The following is a 27,829-nucleotide window of genomic DNA, read 5'->3' on the forward strand; positions in this document are numbered from 1 at the left end:
CCTTGGACACAGGTTCAGGGCATTAGTCTGGAATGAGCTGCTGCTACCCATTGCTCCTCTGTTTACCAGTCTTGTGGGGTCCCGTAGAGTTGAGGAGTTGCATGCCTGTGGGAGGAGGAGGAGGGAAGGGAAAGGTGTGGGCATTCTCCCAGGAGGGAGAGTACATCTACATACCCTTTAAAAAGAAATATCTTTAATATCAATATAATGCTTACATGAGTATCAAATACGAGGTCTGACCAGAAATATCCAGCCATGTACATGAAAAATAGAGACATTTATTGAAGAACACACAAGGTACAAGAAACACTATACATAGGACAATGACGCTTCAGTCCCCTTCAAAGTAGGGGCCTTGAGACCTCACATAGTTCTCCCAGTTGCCATCACCTTCCCTGTCATATTTCCTGAATCTCATGGACAGTCTGAAATCTCTTTCCTTTCAATGATGATTTTAGTTTTAGGAAAAGCCAGAAGTTGCAGGGCACCAAATCTGGACTGTATGGGGACTGAGTCATCTGGATGATTTGATGTTTCGCAAAAATCTGCACAACAGGTGATGCATGTGCAGGTGCATTGTTGTGATGAAGCTGCCAATCGCTAGTTGCCCATAGCTGTGGCCTTCTGAATCATCTGAATAGTTTCCAAGGAGGAATGTTCAAGGTTAATGCAAAATTTGATGCACTCAAATGTGAGACAAAATGACTCGCTCAGTCATTCTGAATGCGATGACCACACAATACACATGCTCACTCAACAGCGTCTACTGCCCCCACTCACTAGTACAGTGAAGTTGTCATTGTTCACACATGTGCATTCCAGTCCACTGTTCTTGGCTGCCAGGTTACATCTGTGTTGTACAAACTGTTCTCATTGCACTAACAATGGCTGGACTTTTTCCGAACAGACCTCATATACATACTACAATGTGTATAGTTCTTTCATGTACTTGAGTCTCCTAGCATTTATCACTTAGACAAGGTCCTGTGATTTCTCATGGATTTCCTAAAATGGTTTTCACATTTTTAATGTATATTTTTCTAAAAAGAGGCTCAGCTCCATAGGTCTTTCTAGATTCGGGCAAGGTTTGGACGTGATTGGGATGCTGCTGAGTATCTTTCGTCCTACTTCTTTTAACTGGTCAAGCACATAGTTCCAGACTTAGTGGAATATTTTCAGTTGACTGGGCTAACTTTTCAAAAGGGAACATTCTCAGTAGTGCATATGCAGTTTTCATTTTTTTTTTTTTTTTTACAGAATTCTTTCCTGAAATATAGGGTAAAGGGAATCAGGCATATATATATATGTAAAATAATATTTAGGCTTGACTGATTTTATCCAGGAATTCCAGTAAAGTCCCTTTAATATATTTTTAGTTGGAGTGACATTGCCATGGAAAGTTCTTGCAAAGTGCACCTCAGTGACACCACTTTAGTAACATCCCTGCATCATCTTTGATGGCGTGACTGTTAAGTGTTGATGTAATTTAGTGTTCACTCTTTCTGTTAGGAATCAGATTGTGATTCAGTTTGACTGCTCATGAATCAGTTTTCTTGTCATCAGATGATCTCTTCAGCTCCACCAAGGAAAATGACTTAAAATGGCAGTTTTGCCTTAGCAAGAAAAGGTACACTGACTTAAAGGGATCAGATAGGGCACTTGAAGCTGTCACTCATCAGCACAGGTTCCATTCCTTTTAAGCTCCTGTGTGAGTTTATCTGCATTTGTTCTCATAAATGAGAGGGAAATTAAGCAGTCACTTTTTCTACTGTAGTCAGGCTCTATGTAATGATGTTTTAGTGACATCATAGCTACCGTAATGTTGTAGTGCCTTGGAGCACTCACGTGAGTGTGGCGATGCTGGTGGAAGCACACCTGCTGCGCTGGGAGCCTGTTAAAGTGCAGCACGTACAATTACGTATACTGCATGATACCTGCAAATGACAGTAAATGACCTAATGACAGATACCGGTTTGTGTGTTTATCATCATTATTTTAGAGTGTCCTTTTTCTACTTATTAAAAAAAATGTTTGCTTTAAACCTATGTTGTGTTACCCCAGCAACAGCCTCATCTGTCTTGTGTTTACTGTGTCTCTTAATCGCATTTTCTCTTGTGCTCGATTTAATCTCATGTTCTTTTGTTCATCAAGGCCTGTAAGTGCAAGATTCACTGCTAATGTTGCCAATGAGAGGCCATGTCAAGTGATTGGCCTGGAAACGAAAATAGAGTTGATTAAGGACTACGAAGGGAAAAGCAGTGATGGTTATTGCTCACCAGTCAGGCGTGTCTCATTCCACCATAGCTACCATCTTGAAAAACAAAAACAAAGTGACATGCTATCAAAGAATCTGCTTCTCTGAAAGCAATGAGAGTAACAAAAAATTCTAGAAAGGTCTATATCAGACATGGAGAAACTTTCTGATGACCTGGATTGAAGACCTGGAACAGAGGTGTATCCCTCTCAGCACCATGACAGTCATGGCCAAAGCAAAACGTTTGTTTGCAAGTTGAAAGAAAAGCCTGGACCTGCCTGTGATGTTTAATTTACTGCCTGCTCTGGGTGGTTTAAATGATATAAAAAGTATTATTTATTACATAATGTAAAAGTGAGTGTTGAGTCTGCAAGTGCTGGTGTGAAGTCAGCTGAAGAATTTTTGGAAACTACATAAAGTTAATTGTGGAGGAAAAGTACTTGGTAAAACAAATATTCACTTTGGGTGAAACCTTTGTATTCCGAAAACAGATGCCTAAAAGGACTTTTGTCCATAAGAAGGCCAAATCATGCCAGGTTTGCAGGCTGCAAACTGAAACCCTTTCTGATCTGGGCAGTGAGGACCCTGGGCCGGCAAGTGTATTGATAAGCACACACCGCCAGTGCGCTACAGGAGCAGGAAGAAGTCTCGGTGACCCGGCTTCTTCTCTAAGATGCCGTACTGGCCAGCAAAATGCAAAAGTACTATTTGGAAAATAACATACCTTTCAGGGTTTTGCGTACTGTTGATAATACTCCCCAGATATCTTTCTTTTGGTGATCTTCACTGAATATCAAAGTCACGTTTTCCTCCCAAACACCACCTCTTTGATCCAACTACTGAATGAAGGTGTTATAGCAGCTTTCAAGACCTAGTTAGTACCTGAGGAGGACCTTTTCCTAGGCTCTCACGACAACTGAGGCAGACACTAATGGAAGGATTGTTCTGGAAGGATTACAACCTCTATGACTGCGTCAGGAACTTTGCTTGGCTGATGTCACCAAGGAGTGTATGAAGGGCACCTGGAAGAAGATATTAAAGAAGTTTGTCCATGACTTCAAAGGGTTTGCCCAGGATGAGGAGGTTGCAAGGATCAGCAAGGCTGTGGTTGAGGTGACAACTTGCACCTGAGTGTGGATGGGGATGACATTGAGGAGACCCTAGGGGTGGTTCCTGAGGAATTGATGAATGAGTTGTTGGAACTAGAACAGGAAGGCACAGCCGAAAAAGAGGCCAGAGAAAAGGAAACTGCAGGAGAAGAACCCCCACAAGAAAATTCACAGTGAAGGGTTTAACAGGAGCTTTTGCAGACTGCAACAAGCTCCTTTAAAAGTTTGAAAACATGGACACCCAACATCCCTCATTAATGTAGAGGAATGTTCATGGTGCGTTATCTGCTTAAAAGCATATCTGGTGAAAAAAGACTAAGCAAACCACCATGGACATACTTACGTAAAGGTGGTGCCTCCTCAAGAACAGCCTCAGGCAGGTCCTTCAGGAGGTGTCCCAGAAGAAGGCATTGCCACAGGAGATGACAGCTCCATGTGTGTTACTGCCCCTGAAGGCCTTCCAGCGGGACAAGATGTGGAGGTAGAAGACAGTGACACTGATGACCCTGTGTCTTTGTTCTTTTTAGTCAGCAGACTTAGACTTGATCTTATTTACTAAAGATTAATTTTAGACCATGTGAACTTGAAAAACATCTGGGTTTCTATGTTTCTACATTTAAATTAATTTTAATAATGCCATCTGGAGATAGAAAATTATCTCACATTTACAAAACATAACACAGACATACACAACAGACCTGTTACAGAGAGGGGCAAACTCACCAGTTTATAAAAGAACAATTATTGCCCTGGAGGCGTTTACAATTTGTATCTGTTTTTGACAAGTCAAGTTCCAAATGACCTTCCCCCTTTAAGAATGAGGACAGCCATTTTTAATACCTCAAAGAAGGGCGTTGACCCTAAATGACATTATAGGTTGATCTGTTTTTTCTAAATTTTTTTGAAGCTTCAAGAGACCAATTAAATGTTTTCCATTCATTCTGCCTAATTTTATTAACAGCTTTTCTAATTGCACAAAAAATAATTTAAAGGCATTAATTTAATACTGGGATGCACTATTTCACATGTTAATTTTGAGATCTGTAGAGTCAGAACAAACTTCTGGGAAAGCCTGCCTTTACTTTCATGTCTCCAGACAAGCTGATGCAGTGACTGTCCCTGTAAGACGGCTTTAAACCCTAGAAGAATTTTACTTCCTCAGGCAACCCCACGGATATTCTTAATCACTTAAGAACACCTGAGCAAGGGCCAGTGAGGGCCGGAACCATGACACTTTCCAGGGCGTGGTTCTGCCCTCCCGGCCCCTCTGCTCCCCCCAGCTGAAGGTACCTCCCGCAGGGTGAACCCATTCCAGGGTGTCCCCCCGCCCTTCTCCCTGGGGGCTCTTGCCGGCTTCTCCAGGATCAGCTGTGCTGTACCACACTGGACAACTCCTGGCACCCCTCTCCACCACTGTGGATTCTGGGGCCTGCAGCAACTGTCGTGACCCTGCTGGCCACTCAGGTTGAGGGAGCAAGTGCCCTTTCCCTTTCTGAGCTAAGGAGGCTTCAGTCTCGTTTACCAGCCAAGATTTTTTCCAGACTCTCAGTAAGAGGTCTAATTAAAAAGTCAGATAAAAGCAGCAACCCATTCTTTTTTCCTTTTTCCTGGGTTTTCTCTATCCTGTCTATCCCAAGGGTTTTCAGAGAACAGTTCAAATAAAGTCACGGCCCGCTACTTAAAGAGGCCCCAGTTTTAAGAGAAACTCACCTAAGTTCACCCGGTGGGGCACAGTGGGACCTTGTGTGTACCTAGCACCAGGTCCAGGTCTGCAGTGTGGTCCCGGGTGGGCTTCGGAATCCTGCCAGTTTCGCCGAGTAAATGGCAACGTGAGAACATCCCAACCTGCAGAGGATTTTTGTGAGAGCTGATCTGAGCCAAACTGATGACATGCTCGGGGGCAGGATCTCAGGTGTTCCCTGTGTGTCTGTTAACAGAGTTTAAAAGGTAAAAAAGTAAAGTAAAATTTAAAATTAGAAAAAAACTTTCAGGGTAAGGGTGTAAAGTATTTTTGTACAGCTTTACCAATGTGTTTGTATTTTAAGCTAATTGTTATTACAAAAGAATTGAAAAGTTAAAAAAAATTAACTTTATAAAGTAACAGTTACAGTAAGCTAATTATTGAAGAAAATTATTTATTTAGAGAGGCGGGCAGGGAGAGAGAAAGAGAGGGAGGGAAACATCAGTGTGTGATTGCCTTTCACGTGGACCCCACTGGGGACCTGGCCCGCAAATCAGGCATGTGCCCTGCCTGGGAGTCGAACCAGCGACCCTTTGGTTCACAGCCCATGCTCAGTCCACTGAGCTATACCAGCCAGGGCTGAAGAAAAAGTTTTTAATAAATTTCTGTAGCCTAAATTTCTGTAGCCTAAGTGTAGAATGTCCTTAAAGCCTGCCGTAGTGCACAGTAATGCCCTCGGCCTTCATATTCACTCCCCACTCATTCGCTCACCCAGAGCAACTTCTGGTCCTGCAAGCTCCATTAATAGAAAGTGCTCTACACAGGTTTTTTATCTTTTATACCATAATTTTACTGTGCCTCTTGTATGATTGGGTATGCAAATACTTTACCATTGTGTTACAGTTGCCTGTAGTATTAAGTACAGTGGAGTGCTGTGCAGGTTTATAGCGTGGGTGCGTAGTAGTTGTCTGTCTAGGTTTGTGTGGTACGCTGATGTTTGCCCAAGGAAGTCACCTAATGGTGCATTTCTCAGAACTCAACCCCTTTGTTAAGTGACACATGACTGCTTGAAAATGACAGTGACCGTTAATAACCAAAAGCATGATCATCCCTATTTTATGATGGCATTACAGCTTTAGAGAAATCATTTTTCCTACAGTTATCTATTTAGATTATTGACTATGCTTTTTATAACCCAGAGTTTTCTGATTCCAAATTTCATTTTCTTAACCAATAAGTCTTGTTACTAGAATATTTCCAGAGTTTTCTAAGTTAATTGTAACATTTTAAATTTAGAATTTTTTAAAGTTTTCTTAAAAGATTTTATTTACTTTTAGAGAGATGGGAAGGGAGGGAGAAAGAGCGAGAGAAACATCAGTGTGTGAGAGATCCATCAGTTGGTTGCCTCTCACACACCCCCAGCCAGGTCCACAACCCAGGCATGTGCCCTGACGGGAAATTGAATCAGTGACCTTTTGGTTCTTAGGCCAGCACTCAGTCTACTGACCCACACTAGGGAGGGCAAATTTAGCATGTTAAATAGATGATTTATATACATGGTTCAAAATTGAAAAGATATGAAAGGGTATACAATAGAAAGTCTTACTCCCCTGAATCCTACTTATCTAGTCGGCTCATCTCAGGGAGCCACTAAATTAGAACCATTGTTTTCTAATCGTGGTTTATGACAGTGTTTGAATAGGAAAAAATATTCTATAGTTGTTATTTTATTGAATTCTGGTAAGTTTATTCATGTAATGAGTGAATTACATGCTTAAGTGGTCTTGTGGTCAGTGTAATGGTCTCGTCACTAAAGGACGAAATTTAAAAGAGAATTTCCCTCTCTAAAATGATGCCTGGTAGAAGCTATCATACAGAGTTGCCAATGCATGCCCCGGATATATGCACCTCTGCTGCATATTAGATATCTTTATGCGTGTTATTTAGATAACTTTTCGTTCCTTTTCATCGTTTCAACTAGTTATAGTTGTAATTATCAGCAGTTTCTAGAGCCAGGCTGCCTGTGCTTAGATCTCATAACACCACTTGCTAGTCTAGGCAAGTTTCTTAATTTAATATCCCCACATAAGGTAGTTGAGAATTAAATTGAGTAATATATGTGATGCATTTATAAGCTGGCCAGCACAGCATGAGCCTTTGCTGCTGCTGCTATTAATTAATAGGTAAGTAGCTTTAATGATTCCTGGTTGTACTGGAAGACCAAGTATTTAGACATTAGTTAATGTATTAGTTTCCTGTTGCAGCTGGACAGAATGCTAGGAGCACAACCCTGGGGCTAGATAACCTGTGTAATGACTCAGAAAGTTTGCCAGGTTTGTTGGAAAATAAGATTTTAATCTTTTAAATACGCCTGTAATAGAGTTTTGAACTGTAGAAATGGCATGTTTACACTGCCTAGCAACTGGTAGGCAGAAGGATGGCTCCTCAGAGGTGCTCACATCCTAATCCTCAGAACCTGGGAATATCTTATGGAGCAGAGGGTACTTTGCAGATGCAATAACTTAAGGATGTTGAGTTGGAGAGACTGTTCTGGATTATCAAAGTGAGTGCAGTGAAGTCACAGGGTGGAAAGTGACAGAGTCAGGCAGGAGAGTCAGGAGTCAGAGAGAGTCGAACATGCTGCGTGCTGCAGCTGGCTTAAAGACGGGAGAAGGGGCCGTGCACCAAGGGTCATAGGCAGCATCAAGAAGTAAAAAAAAGGCAAGGAAATGGATTCTCCGCTAGAGTCTTCAGAAGGGACACAGCTCTGCAAACAGCTTGATTTTTTTAACCCAGTAAAACCCATTTGGACTCCTGAATTCCAAAACTATATAATAATAAATTTTTGTAGTTTCAAGCCACTAAGTTTGTGGGCATTCGTTTTAGCGGCAGTAGGAGACTAACACATCAGCCAGGCAGATGTGGAATGAACCACTGCTATGTGCGTCAGAGTTGTTTCCGTACGGCAGCCAGCACGCACTCTAATGAGATTTTAGACTGTGGTGCTGCATCCTACAGTGCTGCGTCCCAGCTTATCTCTGAAGGCCCTGTCAAAGCTGGGTCTTGAAATGGGCACCTGGCAAGTCCTGAGCCCTTGTTTGTGTGCGTAAAATGTGTGATGTATGTATATCCAGATATTTGGATTGTACACATGTAATGTATGTGATGTAGAGTCCATACAATGAATGTAATAAATACGTGAGCATAAGTGTATTTGTGGAACATACATATGTAATGGAGTGAAAGCTGTCCTGGACTGTTGCAAGACTTACAGTCCTGTGAAACAAATGAACGACTTGTGAATTTTAGTTGCTCGTAAAGGAATCATAATGCAGTTGTGTAATCAGCCATCCCAAATCAAGCCATTTTCCTCTTAGAAAGAATGTTTATCATAACATAACCTACAGTATTTGTCCAGTTTCTGAGAAAAGACAGTTAATTCTTACCATTTTACTAAGTGTTTTGAGCATTAAGTTATTCCCCTGAGAAGGCCCTGAATGCTTTGTGGTGGATAGTATAGACTCACTGGACATTTGTAGCTTCTCCAACTTCAGCATGCATTGGGATCACCTGGAGGGTGTGTCAAAATACGGTTGCTGGGCCCCCTGGAGTTCCCGATTTAGTGGGGCTGTTGTGGGGTTGGCCACTTTGCATCTCTAACAAGTTCCCAAGTGATGCTGATGCTGCTAGTCTGTGGGCCATGCCCAGTTTTTTATTATTTTGAATATTCAGGCAAATAGGTGAGCTTCCCCTCACCAACACGTTTTTAAGATTTTATTTGTTAATTTCAGAGAGAGGGGAAAGGAGGGAAAAAGAAAGGGAGAGAAGCACCAATGTATGAGAGAAACATCGGTCAGTTACCTTTTGCATGCCCCCAGTGGGGGACCTGGCCCACAGCCCAGGCATGTTCTGTGACCCGGAATCAACCAGTGACCTTTCACTTTACAGGATGATGCACAACCCACTGAGCCACACCATTCAGGGTCCTCCACTACCTTTTATAGATGTATTTCCTCGGAGGGGAGGGGTGGCACGTAGCAGGGACTATGCATCATTATTTGGTCATAGCTTGGTCACTCCTAGTAGCCTCCCCTTAAAGCTCATAGCTCACCTCTACCATTTGGGTAGCTATTACTGAAGAATATTCGCCGTTGTATAACATCATAAACATCATAAAGAAAACAAGTAAATTCTGTATGGCCTTAACTTCATCAGTCAGGTGGAAATTGGAACAAGTTTTCCAAGTTGTATTGATGCCTTAGAGTGTCTGATTTGTACTTTCTTGAACAATAGAAGTGCAGAGTTTTAAAACTTTGTGTTTTCCTGGTTGTGCGCCTAAGCACCTGTCCTCTGCTCTTAGGTAGCAAGAAGAGTTGAGATTGACTTTGTGAAGTGAAAACTACAGTCCCAGCATGGAAGTGTGAGAGGGTGGAGGAAACACGGCTGGCTCTCCCGCTTAGCAGAGAGTTAGCTGGAATAGGCTGCCCCTTGTTTCACAGCTCAGGCCAGGTCTCCGATGCTTTCCCACCTCGGGGCGTGAGGGAGGTTTTTGGTTTTAATCCCTGGATTATTGCACATCAGTTCGGTGCTGCTATTGGATCAGAAATACCTGTTCGTTTGGAGGCCAGATTCTACTTGGAGAATCCTGTAATAATTATGTACTTTGCAAACAGGTTTTAGGCCCTAGGCAATAAACACCTATTGATTAAAAATATTGTTAAGTGATAGAAATTTCAAAAAGGAAAATACAGTTGGGTGTCGCTTAATGATGGATACATTCTGAGAACTGCATCATTCGGTGATTTCCCCGTTATGGGAACACCGAAGAGTGCACTTACACAAACCTAAATGATAGAAGCTACTACACACCTAGCCCAGAAAGTATAGTCTGCCGCTCCTGGGCTACCGACCGGTACAGCATGTTACTGTGCTGAATACAGTGGGCCATTGCAGTACAGTGGTAAGAATGTGTGTATCTAAACATAGAAAATAGACAGTAAAAATACAGTATAAAAGATAAATGGTACACCTGTATAGGGCACTTACCATGAATGGGGCTTGCAGGACTCGAAAAGTTGCCCCGAGTGAGTCAGTGAGTGCGTGGAAAATGAAGGCCTGGCCATTACTGTAATGCGTTGTGCTAGGATTTTTATAAACTGCGTCACTAGGTGATCAGCATCTTCAGCTCCAGTACAGTCTTTCGTCCTCATATATGCAGTTTGTTGTTGACTGAAACTTCACGAGAAGGTACATACCTGTCATTTTTTGTTAATTTTATTTTACATTGTAGTAGATTTCCTTGAGTTTAGCTTTGCTTCTTGTTTTAAAGGTGTATATTAGGACATTAAAAATAAATGCTTTGAATTTAACCAAGGCAGGGGCTGTCACATCTTAGGTTCCCGGTTGCCTAGGATTCCATCTGTGGAAGCTGGACTTGGTCTGTAGTCTAAGGTGGCTGGGGACATGAATGTACTACAGTTGTGTTTTCAGCTCTGTTAGTGCTCTTGCATTTCTAAGCCAGAAAAGGGAGTGAAAAAAATCAAAACATGAAAGGTAAATTCAAGAGATAAAGCTAAAAATAGGATTAGCAACTAGTATACTGTATACTGCAAACCAGTACCACACTTTAATAGAATATTGCTGTTTGTGTTAACTTTGTACTTCAGTAATAGTGGAACCTTCTTTATATTTCAGTTGGAACCTAGACTGATATTTCAGGAAGTTGTGTTAATATTATTATGGAGAGGATTAAATAGAAGAGGAAATTAAACCAATAAAAGTAGTGCTCAAACAGTTGTATTAACATTGAAGAAAATTGTTGGTGGAGAGGAATTTCTAAATGAGTTAAGGACAGAAAGTTTCCAGTGGGGAAATCATTTGAAACATAAGTGTTATAGGGACTTTAAGAAAAAAAACCTCAAAACACTTGATTTTAAAATAAAAATCTACAGTGCTTTAATACAGGAGGTACAAATCTTGAGATCTATTTATGGAAGCAGATTGAAGTTTATATTTTGTTAGGTTGACTAGGAAAAATACAAAAGAGGATGGGACCATTGATTTTCTTCCTTAATTTGATTTTTTTCAGTCCTGAGAATTTTGAGTTTTTGAAGATCACAAGACAGTCCGGAAGAGACGAGTCTCTTCTCCCTCCTCGGCAGCCCAGCGAAGGGCTTCCGGGGCACTGTGTGCCGCGCGGTCCACTTCCCGTCCCGCCGGCTGCTCCTTTTTGGCCTGCTGTCTGTCCCAGAGAAGTTTACTGGCCCCTTTTCTTTTTTCTCCGCTCACTCCCTAGGTGATCCTGTTTTTAAATAGCTTTACCTAACAATGGTACCCTGACAAGGCCCCTATTAAGGCTCCAGCCCAGATCTCCTCCTCTTAGCTCCGTGTTTGTGACTCCAACTTGGTTACCAACTTGGATGTCCAAAAAGTATTCAGACTTCATGTGTTCAGTTGCATTCTTTTAAAAAATTATTATTAATTTTAGAAAGGAAGGGGGAGAATTTATTGCTCCACATCTTGATGCATTTATTGGTTGCTTCCCCTATGTTCCGTGATCTGACATCAACCCACACCCACCCACAACCTTGGCATATCGGGATGATACTCTAACCAACTGAGCTACCTGGCCAGGGCTTAATGGCACGCTTGATTTTCTCCTCCAGATTGACTCCTTGTGCTCTTCCCTGGCTTGACAAACTCCTTGGCTAGAAATCTTCAACTTTTCTCTCATGCTTTATATCTGATACTCCAGAAAACGTTCTGTTAGGCTCTCCCTTCAGAATGGCCCCAGAAAGTCCTGCTTCTTCCATTTCCCCTCTCCTGTTGTGCTAATGCAAGTGTGACTGTTTCCCTTTCGCCTCCGCACTGAAGATGCACTGAAGATCGATGGTGACCTGACAGGTGAAAAACGATTTCACTGTGGTTTTAATTTGCACTTCTCTGATGGAGGTTGATTGTCTTTTAATATGTTTAAGAACTGTTGGCATTTTTTCTTTTGTTAACTGTGTTCTCGTGTCATTTGCTCATTTTTTTTCTTCTAGGGATGTTGGACATTTGTTAGCAATTTTGTAGTGTTCTGTGTACTGGGGAGATTAGCCGTTTGTGTGTAATGTGAATTACAGATATTCCCTTTTTTGCATTTTTTTCTTTTTGTCTTGACTAATCAGAATTCCTGAGTTGAAGGATACAATATTTAACTTAACAGGTGCAGCCAGATTGCCTTTCAGACACACTTTATTAATTAATATACTCCCATATTTTATGTGCTTATTTCTATTCATTCTTCCCCACTTGATTTTTAATTAAACATTTTTTGATCTGATAATTAGCCCAAACATTTTAATTTTTATTTCCTGAGTTCTTGTGAGATTGAGGGTAATTTTAAATGTAAAATGGTATATTTTTCAAAGATACCTTCATATACTTTATTTTAAAAATTGTATCTTACTGTTCTGAGTTCAGATCCATTGTTAAATATGCTACAGATTTAACTTATAAAAATTATCTCTTGCCACAGAAGTGTTTGTTTATTGTTAATCTTACAGTCTGTGGAATAAATTTAAGGACTATTCCTTAGGAATGTAGTATGTATAGTTGTTTTCCATCACCAGCCTTGGAGTGATTTTGTAGCAGTTTGATGACTCTTTCTTGTATTTTGACCCTATGATCTGGTGCCTTGTGTGTATATTTTTTCGTAAGCCCCATTGGTGTGTGGACAGTACATTGTAGTTATATCATAAAGAGCCTCAACTTCATATGGTACTAAAAGCACTCTTTTAGCCCTGGCTGGAGTGGCTCAGTGGATTGAGTGCTGGCCTGAGAATTGAAAGGTCGCTGGTTCAATACGCAGTCTGGGCACATGCCAGGGTTGCAGGCCGGGTCTCTAGCTGGGAACATGAGAGAGACAACTGATGGATGTTTCTCTTGCACATGGATGTTTCTCTCCCTCTCTTTCTCCCTCCCTTCCATTCTAAAAATAAATAAATAAAATCTACAAAATAAAAAAAAATAAAAGCACTCTTTTGATTCCTACTGATTTTCTACATAACAATTATACTGTCATTTTTATTATGTTCTTTTTTAATTGTTCAAGTACAGTTTTCTGTCTTTTAGCATTTTTATTATTTAATAACATCTAGAAATAATTTTTGTGGATTTGAAAGTACATTGTTAACTTGTGGTTAGCAGCTTATTTTCCTAATTATATAGATTGGTGTGTGAATATCTGTGTGTTTTCTTAGGGACACTAATTGAGCAGTGAGGAAATATGAGTTGGGTTCATTGGACACAAGGATGGAGGCTGTACAATTAAAATTTGATCTTGACTTGATAAAAACCTGTATGCGCATATGATCATAGTGTCATTATTAATGATAGCCAGAAAGTGAAAACGGCACGCATGTTCATCAACTGATGAATGGATGAACAGAATATGGTGCATTTATGCAGTAAATAATATTTGGCAATAAAAAGGAAGGAAGTATTAATACATGCAATAACAAGCATAAACCTTGGAAACATCATGTATAGTAAAAGAAGGCAGTCACAAAAGGCTGTGCATTGTGTGATTCCATTTATATCAAGTGCCCAAAGTAGGCAAATCCCTAGAGATGGAAGTAGATTGAGTTGTGGTTGCCAGGGGCTCGGGGGATGGGAGTGATGAGTAGTGACTGCTAATGGGTTTGAGGTCTTTTGGGGTGATGAAAATGTTCTCAAATTGGTAGTGGTGGTGGCTGCATAACTCTGGATACAAGAGTGTACTAAAAACCAATTGTACACTTAAAAGGGTGAATTTTATGGTATGTAAATTTAGTATCTCAATAAAACTTATAAAAAGTTGGTCTCAGATACTGGATGTATATATAATATAAATTTAATGTGAGAGGGTAACAGATGAAAATGACAGAAACTCTAGAGTCTTCTGTAATAGTGTCGGAAGCAAAGGATGGTATGATTTTCAGGAAAGGTAAACCTGAATTTGCTTTTCTAGCAAATTAACATTGGATAATTGTATGTTTTGAGAAATAGTTAAAAGTTTATGTTAAACAGAGTGATGTTCTTTATGTGGATTGTTTTTGATGCACAGTTTCTTTAAATAGGTCAGTCCTACGAAATTCGAATGCTGGATAATCGGAAAGTGGGTGATATGCCTGAGATCACTGGGAAGCTGGTGAAGGTAAGGTCAGTCCATTTACCTTCATAACAGGCACTGCAGCGACTTTTAAAGGGCAGTTTTGCTTTTTAAACTGCTTTATTAAGAGTTTTTATTAAAAGTGTATTTAATTTCACTTTAAAAAGTAATGACTATTTTAAAGCTCCTAATTTTTTTGAGGTAATGTGAAAGCCCTTTGGAAAGGTACCATAGAAAACTTACTTGCAGCTATGTGGGCAGAGACCCACCACCACTACAGAAACCTTAAGTTTCTCTTTAAAAGGAAAGGGTAATGTGAAAAAAAAAATCTAAGTGTTAAAATGTCCTTTACTTCACCTCTTAAAATTTCTATAATTTTGAAATCTCTGGTCATCCTACTGATGTATCTGAATGAAGAAGTCAGTTGTTCCAGGTATAGGAGGTATAGGCATTGGCCAGCTAAACCATTGCTTTTAGGATATATCCTCAGAACTGGCCCCGCCCCTCCCATTGTCATGTAAGGTGGTCTTCCTAGCCTCTACCTATTGTGTACCAAGGTTTATTATAAATTCCATAGCATTAGAGGGCCAGTGTTATGGAAGAAGCTTTACCTAGTTAGGAAAAGGCAAAACTTCAGGGTGGTTAAGTGTTAGCAAAAAACAAGTGGGTATGAGTTCTCTTGATCCATCCCTCTCTCCGCAGAGAGGCATGCCAGGCGCTGCTGAGCCCTCGGCACGGAGAGCCCTTCCATTGGAAAGACTCCCCCCTCTGTGGGTCTGCCTCTTTGGGGGGCGAGCGTGTGAAAGGCAGCCTTGGTAGGGCGAGTGAATACTAATACTAATGCTAACAAATTCAGGGTATTTTAGTAAGCCAGCTGTTCAGCACCTGGATGCCTCAGAGTGTTTGGGATGTTTAAGTACTCCCACTCCTGGGGCAAGAAGCCCTCCATCATCCATCATCCTGTGGCAGGTTGGGGGCAAAGATAAAGGGTCTGGTCCCCACTGGAGCACTGTCTTGCCAATTCAGAGTCAGCTCGCAGCTTTCTCTTTCTGACTCAGACTGCCACCGTACTCGGATTAGAAGGAGAGGTTATTTGCCCATTCTCACGTTTGTCATCTACCCTTTGAGTCTGTCGTGTTTGTGTTCCATCAGTGGCTTTGGTCATTTACCTAGAGGGTGGGTCAGATGGTCTTTTTTTAAATTCCCCCTTGTTGGCCTTCTGACCTGTAGTAAGCACTGAGTAGATTCACTCACTGTTCTAGAGAGTCATCAGCATTGTTCCTTCTCAGTGAGCAAGCCCTATTTAGGTCGACTGGACTCTGGCGGCAAAGAACTGCTGCTTGCTCAGTGAGCCTGCAGGTCTCATTTTCCAGTGTCTAGGAAACTTAGAAACGTGGAGATTTTTCTCCGAGTGCCCTGGTCCCAGCTGGCTTGTCAGACAAGCCAGTGGGCACATGGCTCACCTTAAGGGAAGATGTGGGTGAGCTCCCTGTGACTGTGGAAGTTACATTTGATGACTCAGATGCTGTCTTTTTTTTTTAATCAGTGTAATGAAAGGGTTGAGAATTTTTTATTATAAAAACTAATTTTAATATAATGGAATAGGGCTTGATGGACTGACTCTTGAATCCAAACATACCCAGAAGGAGAGAGAGTGGTATAATGAATCCACACGTTCTGTCATGTGGTGGTTATAATAAACCCGCCTATGTCGCCAGTTCTCGTGTTCCGTTCTCCCACCAGTTTCAACAGTTAACACTCTGCCAGTCTCGTTTCGACTATTCTTGTGTTTGTTTGTTTTTTCTTTCTTTTTTTGTTTGACTATGGAATTTACTAATTCATAATTTTAACTTACTTTAAGTTTATCATTCATGACGACTCTGTGTTCTGAGGAAAATATAATAAATTTTGGCACCAAGATCAAATGCAAAAATTAAGTTTCCATCAAAGCCGTGAAGCAAGTCAATTCTGAAGCAGTTTGTTATCTATCAGTGAAGACAGACTGGCTTTCTAGGGCAGTTCGATGAATAGGTGGTAAGATTTAAAAATAACCAGTCTGATATGTAAGACTTAATGTTTATAATACTTTGAGGAAGCTAGCGTGTCAAATAAACTTGGAATGGCAGAGTTAAGTAGTTGTGTGATGGCTTTAAGCTTACTTGCTTGGATTTTGTTCTAAATTAAAACATTTAAAAAACATTTACTGCACAACATTAATGCAAGGTAAGAAATTAAGGCCCTGGCTGGATTGCCCAGTTGGTTACAGTGTCGTCCGTCCCTATACGCCAAAGTTGCAGGTTCAGTCCCTGGTCAGGGCACATACAAGAATTAACCAGTGAACGCATCAATAAGAACAAGAAATGAATGTCTCTCTTTTACCCCTCCCTTTAAAATCAATCAAGAAATTTTTTTTAAGAAATTAAGTATAGAAACCATCCAGCTATAATAAGGGCACTTATTTTGAAAGCATTAGTATCCCTAAAAGTTTGCTTAAAAATTGGAAAGGGTAAATTTTAAAAGATCTTAAATCAGTTTCATCTTCCACTTGATGAGTCATGTCTGGTTTTTGGTGGATATGCCAGAGTGTATCCAGTTACACCTTGACAGCTTGCCAGGGCTTCAGAGCTGTAGCCTGCCACTGCCAGAGACTGACTATAGGATGGACTTCTAAAAGTCAAATCCTTCTTCAACTAGAGAGTGTCCGAAGTATTCTGCAACCATCTAGAATTTAGTTTTCTGGCCCCATGATCTTTGACTCTGTTGTAGGGGGAGCCTTGGGGATCAACTACTGGGTGCTTTGAAACTGCGGGAGTGTGTTTCACATATCAGTGCTGTGATTCTGCTGGTTCTGTTTCAGTCTTATTACCAGGGCCCCTTTATCTCTTGCTGGTTCTCTAGATGTGTTCAGTCTCCTTTTAAGCAGAACCTCCAGGTATCAACTTTTCCCTCCCGTTTTCATTGAAGAGAATTTATATCTTGCAGTTTTAAAACTATGGTCCTCCTTTCATATTGTTTACTGTGTATCTTAGTCTGACCTTCTGTGGCATTTGGGAAAATTGTTAAGTCTAAGATGTATATTCTCACATTATTTCCATCTGAATATTTAGATTTAACCTGGTTCTTACTAAATATGGAATAATCAGAATCATTACATTTTCTGTGGTGTACTTTCTTCTGAGAAGTCAACCTGCAGGTGAATGTGAACCTGGGGCCACCACCAGCCCATGGCAGTGTCACTGAGGGCTCTGCCGCCAACAGGCAGTGGTGTGAAACAGGTGGCTGGGCAGGCCCTGCAGACATGGTCACAGGTGGGGAAGGTGGGCGTGGATCAGAGTGATGCCAGAGCCTACCCAGACTTCCCCCACATCAGTCCTAATTACTGACTTGTCCTTTAATCATCTCAAGTTAAAATACCACTACCTGCCCTGGCTGGCGTAGCTCAGTGGACTGAGCGCGGGCTGTGAACCAAAGTGTTGCAGGTTCGATTCCCAGCCAAGGTACATGCCTGGGTTGCAGGCCACATCCCCCAGCAACCGCACATTGATGTTTCTGTTTCTCTCTCTCTCTCTCTCTCTCTCTCTCTCTCTCTCCCCCCCTCTCTCCCTCCCTCTCTCTTCCTCCCTCTCCCTCCCTCCCTTCCCTCTCTAAAAATAAATAAATAAAATCTTAAAAAAAAATACCACTGCCTTTAACTGGTTCCCTTCAAAATGTTTACTAGCTACATTTTGGATGTTATTTGGGGAGTGTAAAGGCAGGTGTACTAGTATAGTATTTATTTGTATTGCTAACATTATTTCCTAGTCATACCAGCAGAGAGTCTGCTGGAAACATGCTTATCTTATTGCAGCATAGTCTGAGAAAGTTATTCATAAATGTGTCAGAAACACAGATTAGTACAAATATGTTACCTGAATGTATTTTGATGACCTGTTTAATCCTGTCCCTGGAATGAGATAGTAGTTGGCTCCCCAAATCTGTGGGAGGTGAAGGAGGGATGATATGTAGGGAATAGAGACTTGGTCCAGAGTTTGTAGAGTTGAATTAAAACCTTTTCTGAGGAACTTTAGTGTTTGAATAAAGTTACCGTGTGTGTGTGTTTCTTGCTTACCTCAGACAACCTGACTTTGAGGTAAAATGGTAGAGAGTGAATTTTGCATATAGGTTCTCAGGGTGGGGGCAGACCTCCGATCTTCCCAGGTGACTATCTTTTTAAAAATACTCGGTTATTGACTGTCACTTTGAGTGAACAGTTTTTACCATTGTGGCCAGGTTTCTCTGTCTCTGTTTATGCCACCTTTTCATTTTAGTAATTCTCGTGTTCACCCAGTGTTTTCTTCATAGAAATATAATTCTTGCTCCTGAATTTTCTGGGCATGGACCTTAATTCTGAGTTGCAATATCAGATTTTTTAATAAAATTACACTTAATTATATTTTTTAGGCCTTTTACGTTTGAATTATAAGTCTTTGTACCAAATAACTGTACCAGTAATCCAGGTAAAAAAAAAAAGATCAAAGCAGTTAACTTATAAAATGTTTAAAGCAGGATTTGTTTTTGTATGCTCTTCTGTTGTAGGAATGCATAAGACATGAAAATGCTTCTGCGTTTTAGCTGGAACAGTTTAAAAGTACTCATTTTCCCCACTTACTCCACAGAGCATCATAAGAGTAGTATTCCACGATAGACGGCTCCAGTATACAGAGCATCAGCAACTTGAAGGTTGGAAGTGGAATCGCCCAGGAGACAGACTTCTTGATTTAGGTACAGTTGCCGTCAGAAGACCGCGGAGAGAGAGATGGAGGCGTTTTAGCTATGTCCACATCGGCACCACGTGTGGTTGTGGGAAGAGGTCTGGAGTGAGCGGATCCTATGTGCCTTGCGTTGTTTTATAGTTTAAAATGTTGACCCTTGAACAGCGCTGGGATTAGGGGCACTGACCCCCATGCAGTTAAAAATTTGCGCATAACTAGACTCCCCCAAAACTTAACTTACAACCTACTGTTGATTGGAAGCTTTACAGATAATATAAACAGTCAGTTAACACATATTTTGTGTGTTATTTGTATCATAAACTGTATTCTTATAGTACAGAAAGCTAGAGAAAAGAAAATCCTAAGGAGGGAAACTATATTTACAGTATTTATTGAAGGAATTTGCATGTGAGCGGACCCGTGCAGTTCTCACCCATGTTGTTCGAGGGCCAACTTTAGTTTTTGGTGCTAAAAGACCCTGAGCCAAGAATTTTATGGATTTAAAACTATTTGTTTAATTCTCAATGGGCACTATCCATCATGTTCTGAGTAAAAGGATATGGAAACCGTGCTGGAAAAAAGTATGATACTCATTAGGTGGGTTTTGGTGTTGAAATGGTTGACCATGGAGAATGTTGAAGAAAAAAGTTCATCCTGGAGGTATAACATTTTTCACTAGAACATAATTATAGTAAGTGGCAAGCTTTTAAATTACTCCCAGTACATGAGTTTCTGTGTAACTCCTTTATAAAATACAGATATTCCGATGTCAGTGGGAATCATTGACACAAGGACAAACCCAAGCCAGTTAAATGCGGTTGAATTTCTGTGGGACCCTGCAAAACGCACATCCGCCTTCATTCAGGTTTGGATTTTTTACATTCCTAGAGGTAATGATGGTACTAGCATAGCCTTTTATGAGGCCACAGTGAGACTGAATTCTTGGTGCATTATGTCACTGTCTTAAAAGCTTATTTGTAAACTGCTTTGTAGTGTCTTTTTAAAAATATACACTGTTAAATTGAAGGTTAATCTATTACATCCATTATTACAAACTAACATGTAAAAGCAATCTGATATATAAAACATTCAGATGTTACTTACACTACTGGTAGTAAGAATAATCAAACTTCTATTTTTCATAAGATACATTCTCTTGAACCAAAGCTGCCATTTTAAAGTATGTGATTGAAAAAATGGAAGATTCTTGGTTAAAAAACACCCTAATACTGAGATTTTTCAAATGTCCACAAAAGTAAAAGAATGATAATAATGAATCTTCTCTGTAATTACCACATGGCTTCAAGAGTTATTAGTTCCTTCCCCTCTGTGAGTTATTGGTGGAATACCCTAAAGCAACTCTAGGCGCTTCATTTCACCCATTAAATACTCAGTTTGTATCTAAGAGATAAGGTTTTTTTTTAAACATTAATATTATATGTAAAATAAATGGTAATTCTGATACCTAGGATGTTCAGATTTGTAAGTGGTGGAATTAAAACAACTGATGAAGTACTCTTATGTAGAAAAGGCATGTTGCTTAATTGCTGACCAGCCTAAGTAGACTGTGGTTTTTGTGAACAGTAAAGAATCTTTGGTATTCTGAATTTTTGTGGCCTGGCAAATATTATCTCCCATAAATTAATAGTCCCTAGGGACATGGCTCATGTTTGTTGAATGCTTTTTCATGCTGTTTCTCTAACAGGATAACTAGTTATATAGTGAATGAAAGGGGTGTAAGAGCTGGCCTTGCATCTCAGGCTGTGCACAGTACACTCCAGAGATCAGTTTTAACTTTGAGAGTCACTAGAAGATGGGATGTGTAGCAGTCAGAAATTACCAAAATCTGTTTCCTAATCCTGTGAGGTATCCTGAAGCAACTTTGTGGTGGTATTAGGAGAGGGTGCAGAGTGGTGGGAGATGCGTATTGCCCTCAGGACCCTTTGAAGGGTTGACAAAGAGTTTAAACGCGTACAAGTAGGGCAGGCTGTGGGCTTCCTGTACTGTGGAAGTTCCCCAGGCAAAGTATCCCAAGTTGATGTAGGTTGGAATAGCTATAAGATGATTGACAGGGTAGAGTGGGGTAAATGGCAGTAGAGGGCAAACTGTGGAAGCTCTGAATGATGAGGTGAGGGTTGCTGTGGATTGAGCTTAGGCTTAGGACCCGGGGTCTGAGAGCAGCATACCGTCTGAAGGGTAGGTAGGGGACGTAGGCAGGAAGCTTCTGTACTGTTGCACCCTTGATGGGAGCAAGTCCTGCCTTAGAGGGGGAGACACTGGAGAGGGGAACGAGAGCTCCTTCCCAAAAGCTCAGAAAAGGCTCAGTTGGATTTGTGAAAGAACAGCCAGTATTAAAAGCAATCAGAGAAATTCGTAACAGGTACCTGACTAAGATACAGGAGTTTGTTTAAAGGATCTTGAAGTTACAGAGGTGGCAGGACATAACAGAGGGAACAGATCAGTGGATGGTACTTTGAACCCCTTCCAAATTGTTTAGGTACACTGCATCAGCACAGAATTTACTCCACGGAAGCACGGAGGTGAAAAAGGAGTGCCTTTTCGGATCCAGGTTGACACCTTTAAGCAGAATGAAAATGGAGAATACACAGATCATCTACACTCAGCTAGCTGCCAAATCAAAGTTTTTAAGGTAAGAGAGAGAAACCACGCTTTCAGTAAATAAAGCCCAGTTTTGCTTGTAAAGTTGTTTGTAACCTGAGAGATGAAATAACCTTACTGTACTTTGTATTTTAGCCTAAAGGTGCAGACCGGAAACAAAAAACTGATCGAGAGAAGATGGAGAAAAGAACTGCTCATGAAAAAGAAAAGTATCAGCCATCCTATGATACCACAATCCTCACAGAGGTAATGCAGAGCAGCATTTCGGTGTCTGAAGAGAGGCGGAGGTTTGCACGGTAGCACTTCCCTAAGGATGAGTTTCACTACGAAAGGGTTGGGGGAGATTGGGGGGAGGGGGTAGATTGACATATGTTCTTTGTGGAATTTGTGGGGGAAAACTTTATTTAAATTCTGGGATTTAAATGGATTAGTTTCCTGGGTGGGATCTTGAATGAAGATGCTGAAATCCCAAACAGGTCTCAGAAACAGACCTTAAAAACCTTGAAGTTGGTAAGAGATTAAGTCGGGGCCTAGAAAGTTTGATTTTTGTCACTGCTGGGGTTTTGCATTTTCTTTAACTTTGAATCCTGCTAGTCATGTGGTTAATTGGACTGCAGAGACATAAAACAGGGTGTTAGATCTTTCTTTGTATAATGAAAACACATTGATCCCAATCTTTGGTGTTTGTCCAGATGAGGCTTGAGCCTATAATTGAAGATGCAGTTGAACATGAGCAGAAAAAGTCCAGCAAGCGGACTTTGCCAGCAGACTACGGTGATTCTCTGGCAAAGCGAGGCAGTGTAAGGGACTTCTGCTTCTCTTTTCATTGTGCAAGAAACCTTGTGCAGTGTTAGATATAGGACCTACTTCCACTGAAAAGTAAAGCCAAATTTGTTTTTAATGTCCTTGTCTTGATTTAATTTGCTTTTGTTTAGACTTCCTGCTTTCTGTTTGTTCCTCACTAAGGAAAATTTCCTAAATCTAACACTTTAAAACAAAGTTGACCTTATTGGGTGGTTTTGGAGGGAAAAACGACACTCAGAAATGTGTTCCCTCCCTGTCTCCTTCCCTTCCTCCCTCCCTCCCTCTCTCCTTGTCACACACACTTCCTTTAGGAGCACTGAACTAATTAGAAATACATTCTTTAGTAAAGTAGTTAATCATTTTTGTGTCATTTAAAAAAGGTTTTGCTTCTTCATGTGTACAACAGATAAGAAAAGTTCATGGGTATTTAGAGAAATGATGGCGGCAAGATTAACGTTAACATACGCATTACTTTGTGTCACATTTCCCTGTGGGTAGTACAAGAATGTGTGTCTGTCTGAGCTTCTAAAAGCCTCTTTGGCAGCACTGGTAGAAAAAAGTCTCTGCATCAGTGTTTCCTCTTGGCACTGCATCGTGAACTTGCACTGCATCGTGAGCTTACGCTTCAGGCCAGGTTCCCCCCTACATACAGCCAGGGGATTTTGGGTTGAATATGAGCTTTGTCAGCTTAAGTATAGCAAATCCTTACTTTATGACACCACTCTTCATCTAACAGTCCAGCTCAGCTATGTATCCACAGTAAATGTAAACACAGCATTAACCCTTTTCTTAAATAACTCATCATCTGCATTAATGGCTGCTCTGTTCATCATTGCAGTGTTCATATTATCAAGGTGCCAGAAATGGAATCCTTGCTCTTAAATGTGTCGGTGATTATCTGCAGGCTATGAAAGTCACAAGCACTATCCCTAGACTTTCATTTCCAAAGTATTGTGAAGGCATTGAGGGAAGATGTTTTAAATGCTTCCGTATGGACTGCTACTGAAAATGCACTCCTCTGAAAGGATAGGGAGCACGCTCATTGCATTTTAACTGGGCTTTTTGGTGCAAATCAAAGGTTATGTGGAACTACTCAGTACTCCTTCCCCAAATGCTGGGCCCTCCAATTTTGTGTTTATCCTCTTCTGATTTCTCAGCTGAAGACTCACAAGTGTTTCTTAAACCGTTGGGGGGAAACCATGGTAACTCAAATCACTTTTCCCCTCTTATTAAAAACTATTTAATTAAATGGAATGAGTTCTGCTCATTCATAAAATAATCTATTTGAGCCCAAAACTACTCTGAAGATGGTAGAATTACTGGTAAATTATTAATTATTCTTAACTGAAGTCTAAAGTATGCAAAACGTCAGCAGTTCATTGGCCTGGGATTTCACATCTTCCTCATCTATGTTGGCTGCTGCCCCAAGCTGCATTTGGTTTTGTTAGGATATTTCTAGGGGTGGTTAGAGCTCTTCTTGGAAACTTGTTTTTAAAAAGCAAGGTACAAATTAATCCCCTAAAGAAGAAAGTCTGCAGCATTGCATATGTTTCTTCAAGTACCTAAGGAGGGAGGCCAGCACTTTTTTTTTAGCAGTTCTTGGGAAGTCACGGTTGGCTCTTCTCAGTAGTGAAGGGGATACCCAGACTTATCTGTCAGGGTTGAAAGGTGCTGTGTGAAGTGGTCCCCCCACTGAGTAGAGGGCTGTTATTGGGTCCTTCGAGCTGCTGCAGAACAAAAACCCTTACTCAGGTATCTGTTGTCTTTGCCCCTGAGCTGCATTTTATTGGCTCAGATCAGGGCTGCTAATTTCTGTAGTTTATGATGGGTCATCATTTTCTAGTCCACCTAAGAAGGGAGTACCGACACCATGACTGTGAGAGTCCAGGCCAGGTAGCACTGGAGCCTTAATGGATTACAGGTTGTCTTCAGGACAGTGGTGTATTTTGCACCATTGCTTACTTTTAAAGACAGGGAAGGACAAGGTAGAAGAAACATGATGAAAACATTCCTAGGTAGGCCTTTACCATCCTGGGTTGAGGCTGCTAGGGAAACCTGTGAAACACAGGCAGGCGTGTAGGTCTTGGTATTTCATTTGGCCAGGCCATTCAAGAACTTGGAGTGTTATTTTCTTTTTTTTTTTTTTTTAATAATAAGGAGTGTATGTTACCTTATGCCTTTTTTTTTTTTTTAAAGATTTATTTATTTTTGGGGAGGGAAGGGAGGGAGGGGGGGAGAGAGAGAGAGAGAGAGAAACATCAATGTGCGGTTGCTGGGGGTTATGGCCTGCAACCCAGGAATGTACCCTGGCTGGGAATCGAACCTGGGACACTTTGGTTCCCAGCCCGCGCTCAATCCACTGAGCTACGCCAGCCAGGGCTTTTGGAGTGTTATTTTCTAGAAGTAGAGGCTTCCCCATAGAACCAGTTTTCACTGAACACTGGTCTCCTGGTATTCAGTGAATCAGGTCTCATGTTTACGGGCAGGTCTTAACATGTCAGCTGTTAATAGCCCTACCTCTCTACTGCTAAAAGAGTAGAGAGATGTAAAAGTGAAAGTAGGTACGTTGATGAGGTTTCAGTCAATTTGGTGTCTCCCATACTAACATGAAGCTTTTGATGGCTTCATTTCCTCGGTAGACAGCTGGCAATAATTACCAAAGCACACTGTGGGAGGCTGGACATTAAGAGGTTGACATTATTTGGCTGCGTTATGCTGCACTGCAGTATTCTGTACTGGAGAGGAGGGTGTAGCGGGAAGTTCTTCCAGGTAGTAGAGGTGACTGTGAGCGTGGGATGCCCCTGAGTTACTCCGTCTGCCAGTTGGCTCACAAGGTCTTGGGCTCCTCAAACTATGTGTAAGCTAAGGAGGTAACTACTTCATAAGGTGGAAAGTCAAACAAGGGCCCTGATTTAAGAAAGAACATTCTTGTGTAAAATTGATAGTGAAATTAGTATGTTGTGCAATATGCTTAGCAACTCTGTCCAGCCAGTAAATTTCTGTTTTTGAAAGTTGAGAACAATAAGTTCTGTTGTTTTCCCCATTTTTTAAAGGCTACATATGGGTAGTTGTAATAATACTAAGATTCGGGATTTCTGTTTTATTTTTCTTGTATCCTTGCTTTTGATGGGTGTCAGTTCCTTTAAGTTCCTGTAACCATTAGAAAAATTTCTGTCCTCAAAGTGCTTCATAGTCTTTTAGCTCCTTCTGCATTTTTAGGTTGACAGCTGAAAGTTTTCATTATACATTTAAATAGGAGCCCCGACTGGTATGGCTCAGTTTGGTTGGGCATTCCCACGCAGAGCAAAAGATAGCTGGTTTGATTCCCGGTCCGGGCACAGCCTGGGTTGCAGGTTTGGTCCCTGGTCCGAGCATGTACCACAGGCAACCCATCGATGTTTCCCTCCCTCTCCTCCTCCCTCCTTTCCTTTCCCCTTTCTTTAAAAATAAACAAGTAAAATCTCCTAAAAAAAATAGTTCCAGAGGAGACAGTTTTCTGACAGAGTGGATGTTTGCATTTACAATTCTGAAGCATACTCTGTGGGCCCCGACTGCCATAGCGGTTTTGACACCCACTATTGTTGTTTTGAAATTCCATGATCAAGCTCTTTCATTAAGTCTGAAACTTTACTCTGCTTTTTCTTCCTCGTTTCATGCTTTCTTTTCCACTCCCCTTCAATAATTTCACCCTATTATGACATACTTATATGCCTGAAAGTCTTTTAATTATCACCCTAATGCTTTATGACAAATATATAGTGACATTTAACTTTTTAAATTTTCTGTGACCATAGGCTAAATCAGTTGAAAAAAAATTTTAACTTTATTATTATTGGTGCCAGTTTATCAAAGCAACAAATTGTGTAAATTTTGATAATTTTTTAATATAAAGTAGAAATGTTATTGGAAATACATTTTGAATAAGATAGGATAAAACATGACACAATGTAGGTTTTTTTATAGATAAGAGAAATTTTAGTTAGATACTTATTTTTCTTTCAGCAATGTCTTTTTGGTCTTGAAACTCTTTTTGAGTTATCTGCCAAAAATCCCAGTGATTGATTTTGTATGACCCTACATTTATTTGAATACTGTATTTCAGCTGACAGTACTCTTCTGAATTGTTTTGAAAGCAAAGAATTGAAGACCATCTGACACACGGAAGAATTTCTTTTGTAGAGTCATGTACTTTCTTAGTATCTGCTCTGATACCTTTGAATAGATCTTTTGCTTGGATTTGGGGGAGTCTTATATGGCCGTGGTGAGATCCAAAGCCTTTTTGTGTGTGAAACAGTGTTTATGAAAGGGGACCTTTGACACCAACAGCATTCTCAGGCAGATCAGTCTTAGAAAGAACACATGGAGTGAAGTGATTAGATTCCCTTCACAGGTCAGGTTTGAAGACTTCAACTTGGCACCACCCTGGCCTGCTCAGCATGCTTTCGATGTCAGTGTGCCTTCGTGTCTTTGCTCTATCTTTGGTCAGAATTGTGCTTTGGGCTGAAAAATATTTTAGTTTACCACTCCCCTTCCAGAAAATACCAATACTAAACACATGTGGATAGATAGATACAGGCAGTACCTTACTCAGTTGTATTTTGGTCTGAACCGGTCTCATCGTACTTAGGGATTATTCATCTTAGAGAAGTCAAGGAAGCAGGTGGGCGCTGGTGAGGCAAAAGGAGCACTAGGTAGGACAGACACTGTCCCCACCACCATGTGATGTCAGATGTTGCTTGTGAGTCCTTTCTTGCCTCTGCTGTTCTCGAACCTCGATAGGCACTTTTTGGAGAATTGATAGAGGGAGGTGAAAAGCTCTCGAAAGCAAATTGTACATAAATAGACATTTTAAATGCCTGCATGAAGTTCTGCTGCTATCATCACTTCCGGCCCCTGGAATTAATTAGTGCCTAGACACGTACAGCAGAAGGCAGTCTGATGCATTTCCATGAGGTTGCTTGATGAGTGTCAGGTGTCCTGTGTTTTACAATCCCTATTCGGCCAGACTAGAGAGTAGAATGCAAACTGTGTCTTCCATGTCCTTTAAAAGCATACTATTAATTTATTTTTGTTTCTGTCCTTAGTGTTCTCCGTGGCCCGACACCCCCACAGCCTACGTGAATAACAGTCCCTCCGCTGCGCCCACTTTCACGTCCCCACAGCAGAGCACTTGCAGTGTCCCTGACAGGTACCTGCTTTGTGTCATTGTGCACCTAAGGCTGACTGGTGCTCGAGCTCCTTTGTTGCCCTTCCTCTCAGTTTACAGCAGCCTCTCTCTCTGTTGATCTGAGGTTTGTAGTAGTCATGGGACATTGCCTCCGATTTCAGAGAAGAATCATCTTCGCCCGCCTGCCTCCCGCCTCCCGGTGCCTTGTGTCTCACACATTCATGGACCATGGACATTGTAGGGCGGGGTGTTTTCAGGATAGATTCTTCATGAGATAGAAGGAACATTAGTGGGGTTCACGGCTAGAGAAA

At 41.0% G+C, this 27,829-nt stretch overlaps 1 protein-coding gene across 2 annotated transcripts in view; it reads left to right on the forward strand.

Annotated features, from left to right (window-relative positions):
• The window catches only part of UBP1 (upstream binding protein 1), a 56,959-nt gene that overhangs the window by 16,145 nt on the left and 12,985 nt on the right, over window positions 1-27,829 (forward strand). Inside the window, exons 4-10 of one of the 2 annotated variants that reach the window (XM_045857471.1) lie at window positions 14,146-14,222; window positions 18,833-18,938; window positions 19,687-19,793; window positions 21,426-21,578; window positions 21,683-21,793; window positions 22,240-22,347; window positions 27,436-27,539. In XM_045857471.1, the coding sequence (XP_045713427.1) occupies window positions 14,146-14,222; window positions 18,833-18,938; window positions 19,687-19,793; window positions 21,426-21,578; window positions 21,683-21,793; window positions 22,240-22,347; window positions 27,436-27,539 (766 nt within the window). The remainder of the gene's footprint in view (window positions 1-14,145; window positions 14,223-18,832; window positions 18,939-19,686; window positions 19,794-21,425; window positions 21,579-21,682; window positions 21,794-22,239; window positions 22,348-27,435; window positions 27,540-27,829) is intronic. The other variant, XM_045857472.1, reaches the window with a different exon arrangement.

Source organism: Phyllostomus hastatus, unplaced genomic scaffold, assembly GCF_019186645.2.
Source record: "Phyllostomus hastatus isolate PE091 unplaced genomic scaffold, TTU_PhHast_1.1 phas_scaffold_129, whole genome shotgun sequence".
In the NCBI taxonomy this organism is placed as follows: Eukaryota; Metazoa; Chordata; class Mammalia; order Chiroptera; family Phyllostomidae; genus Phyllostomus; species Phyllostomus hastatus.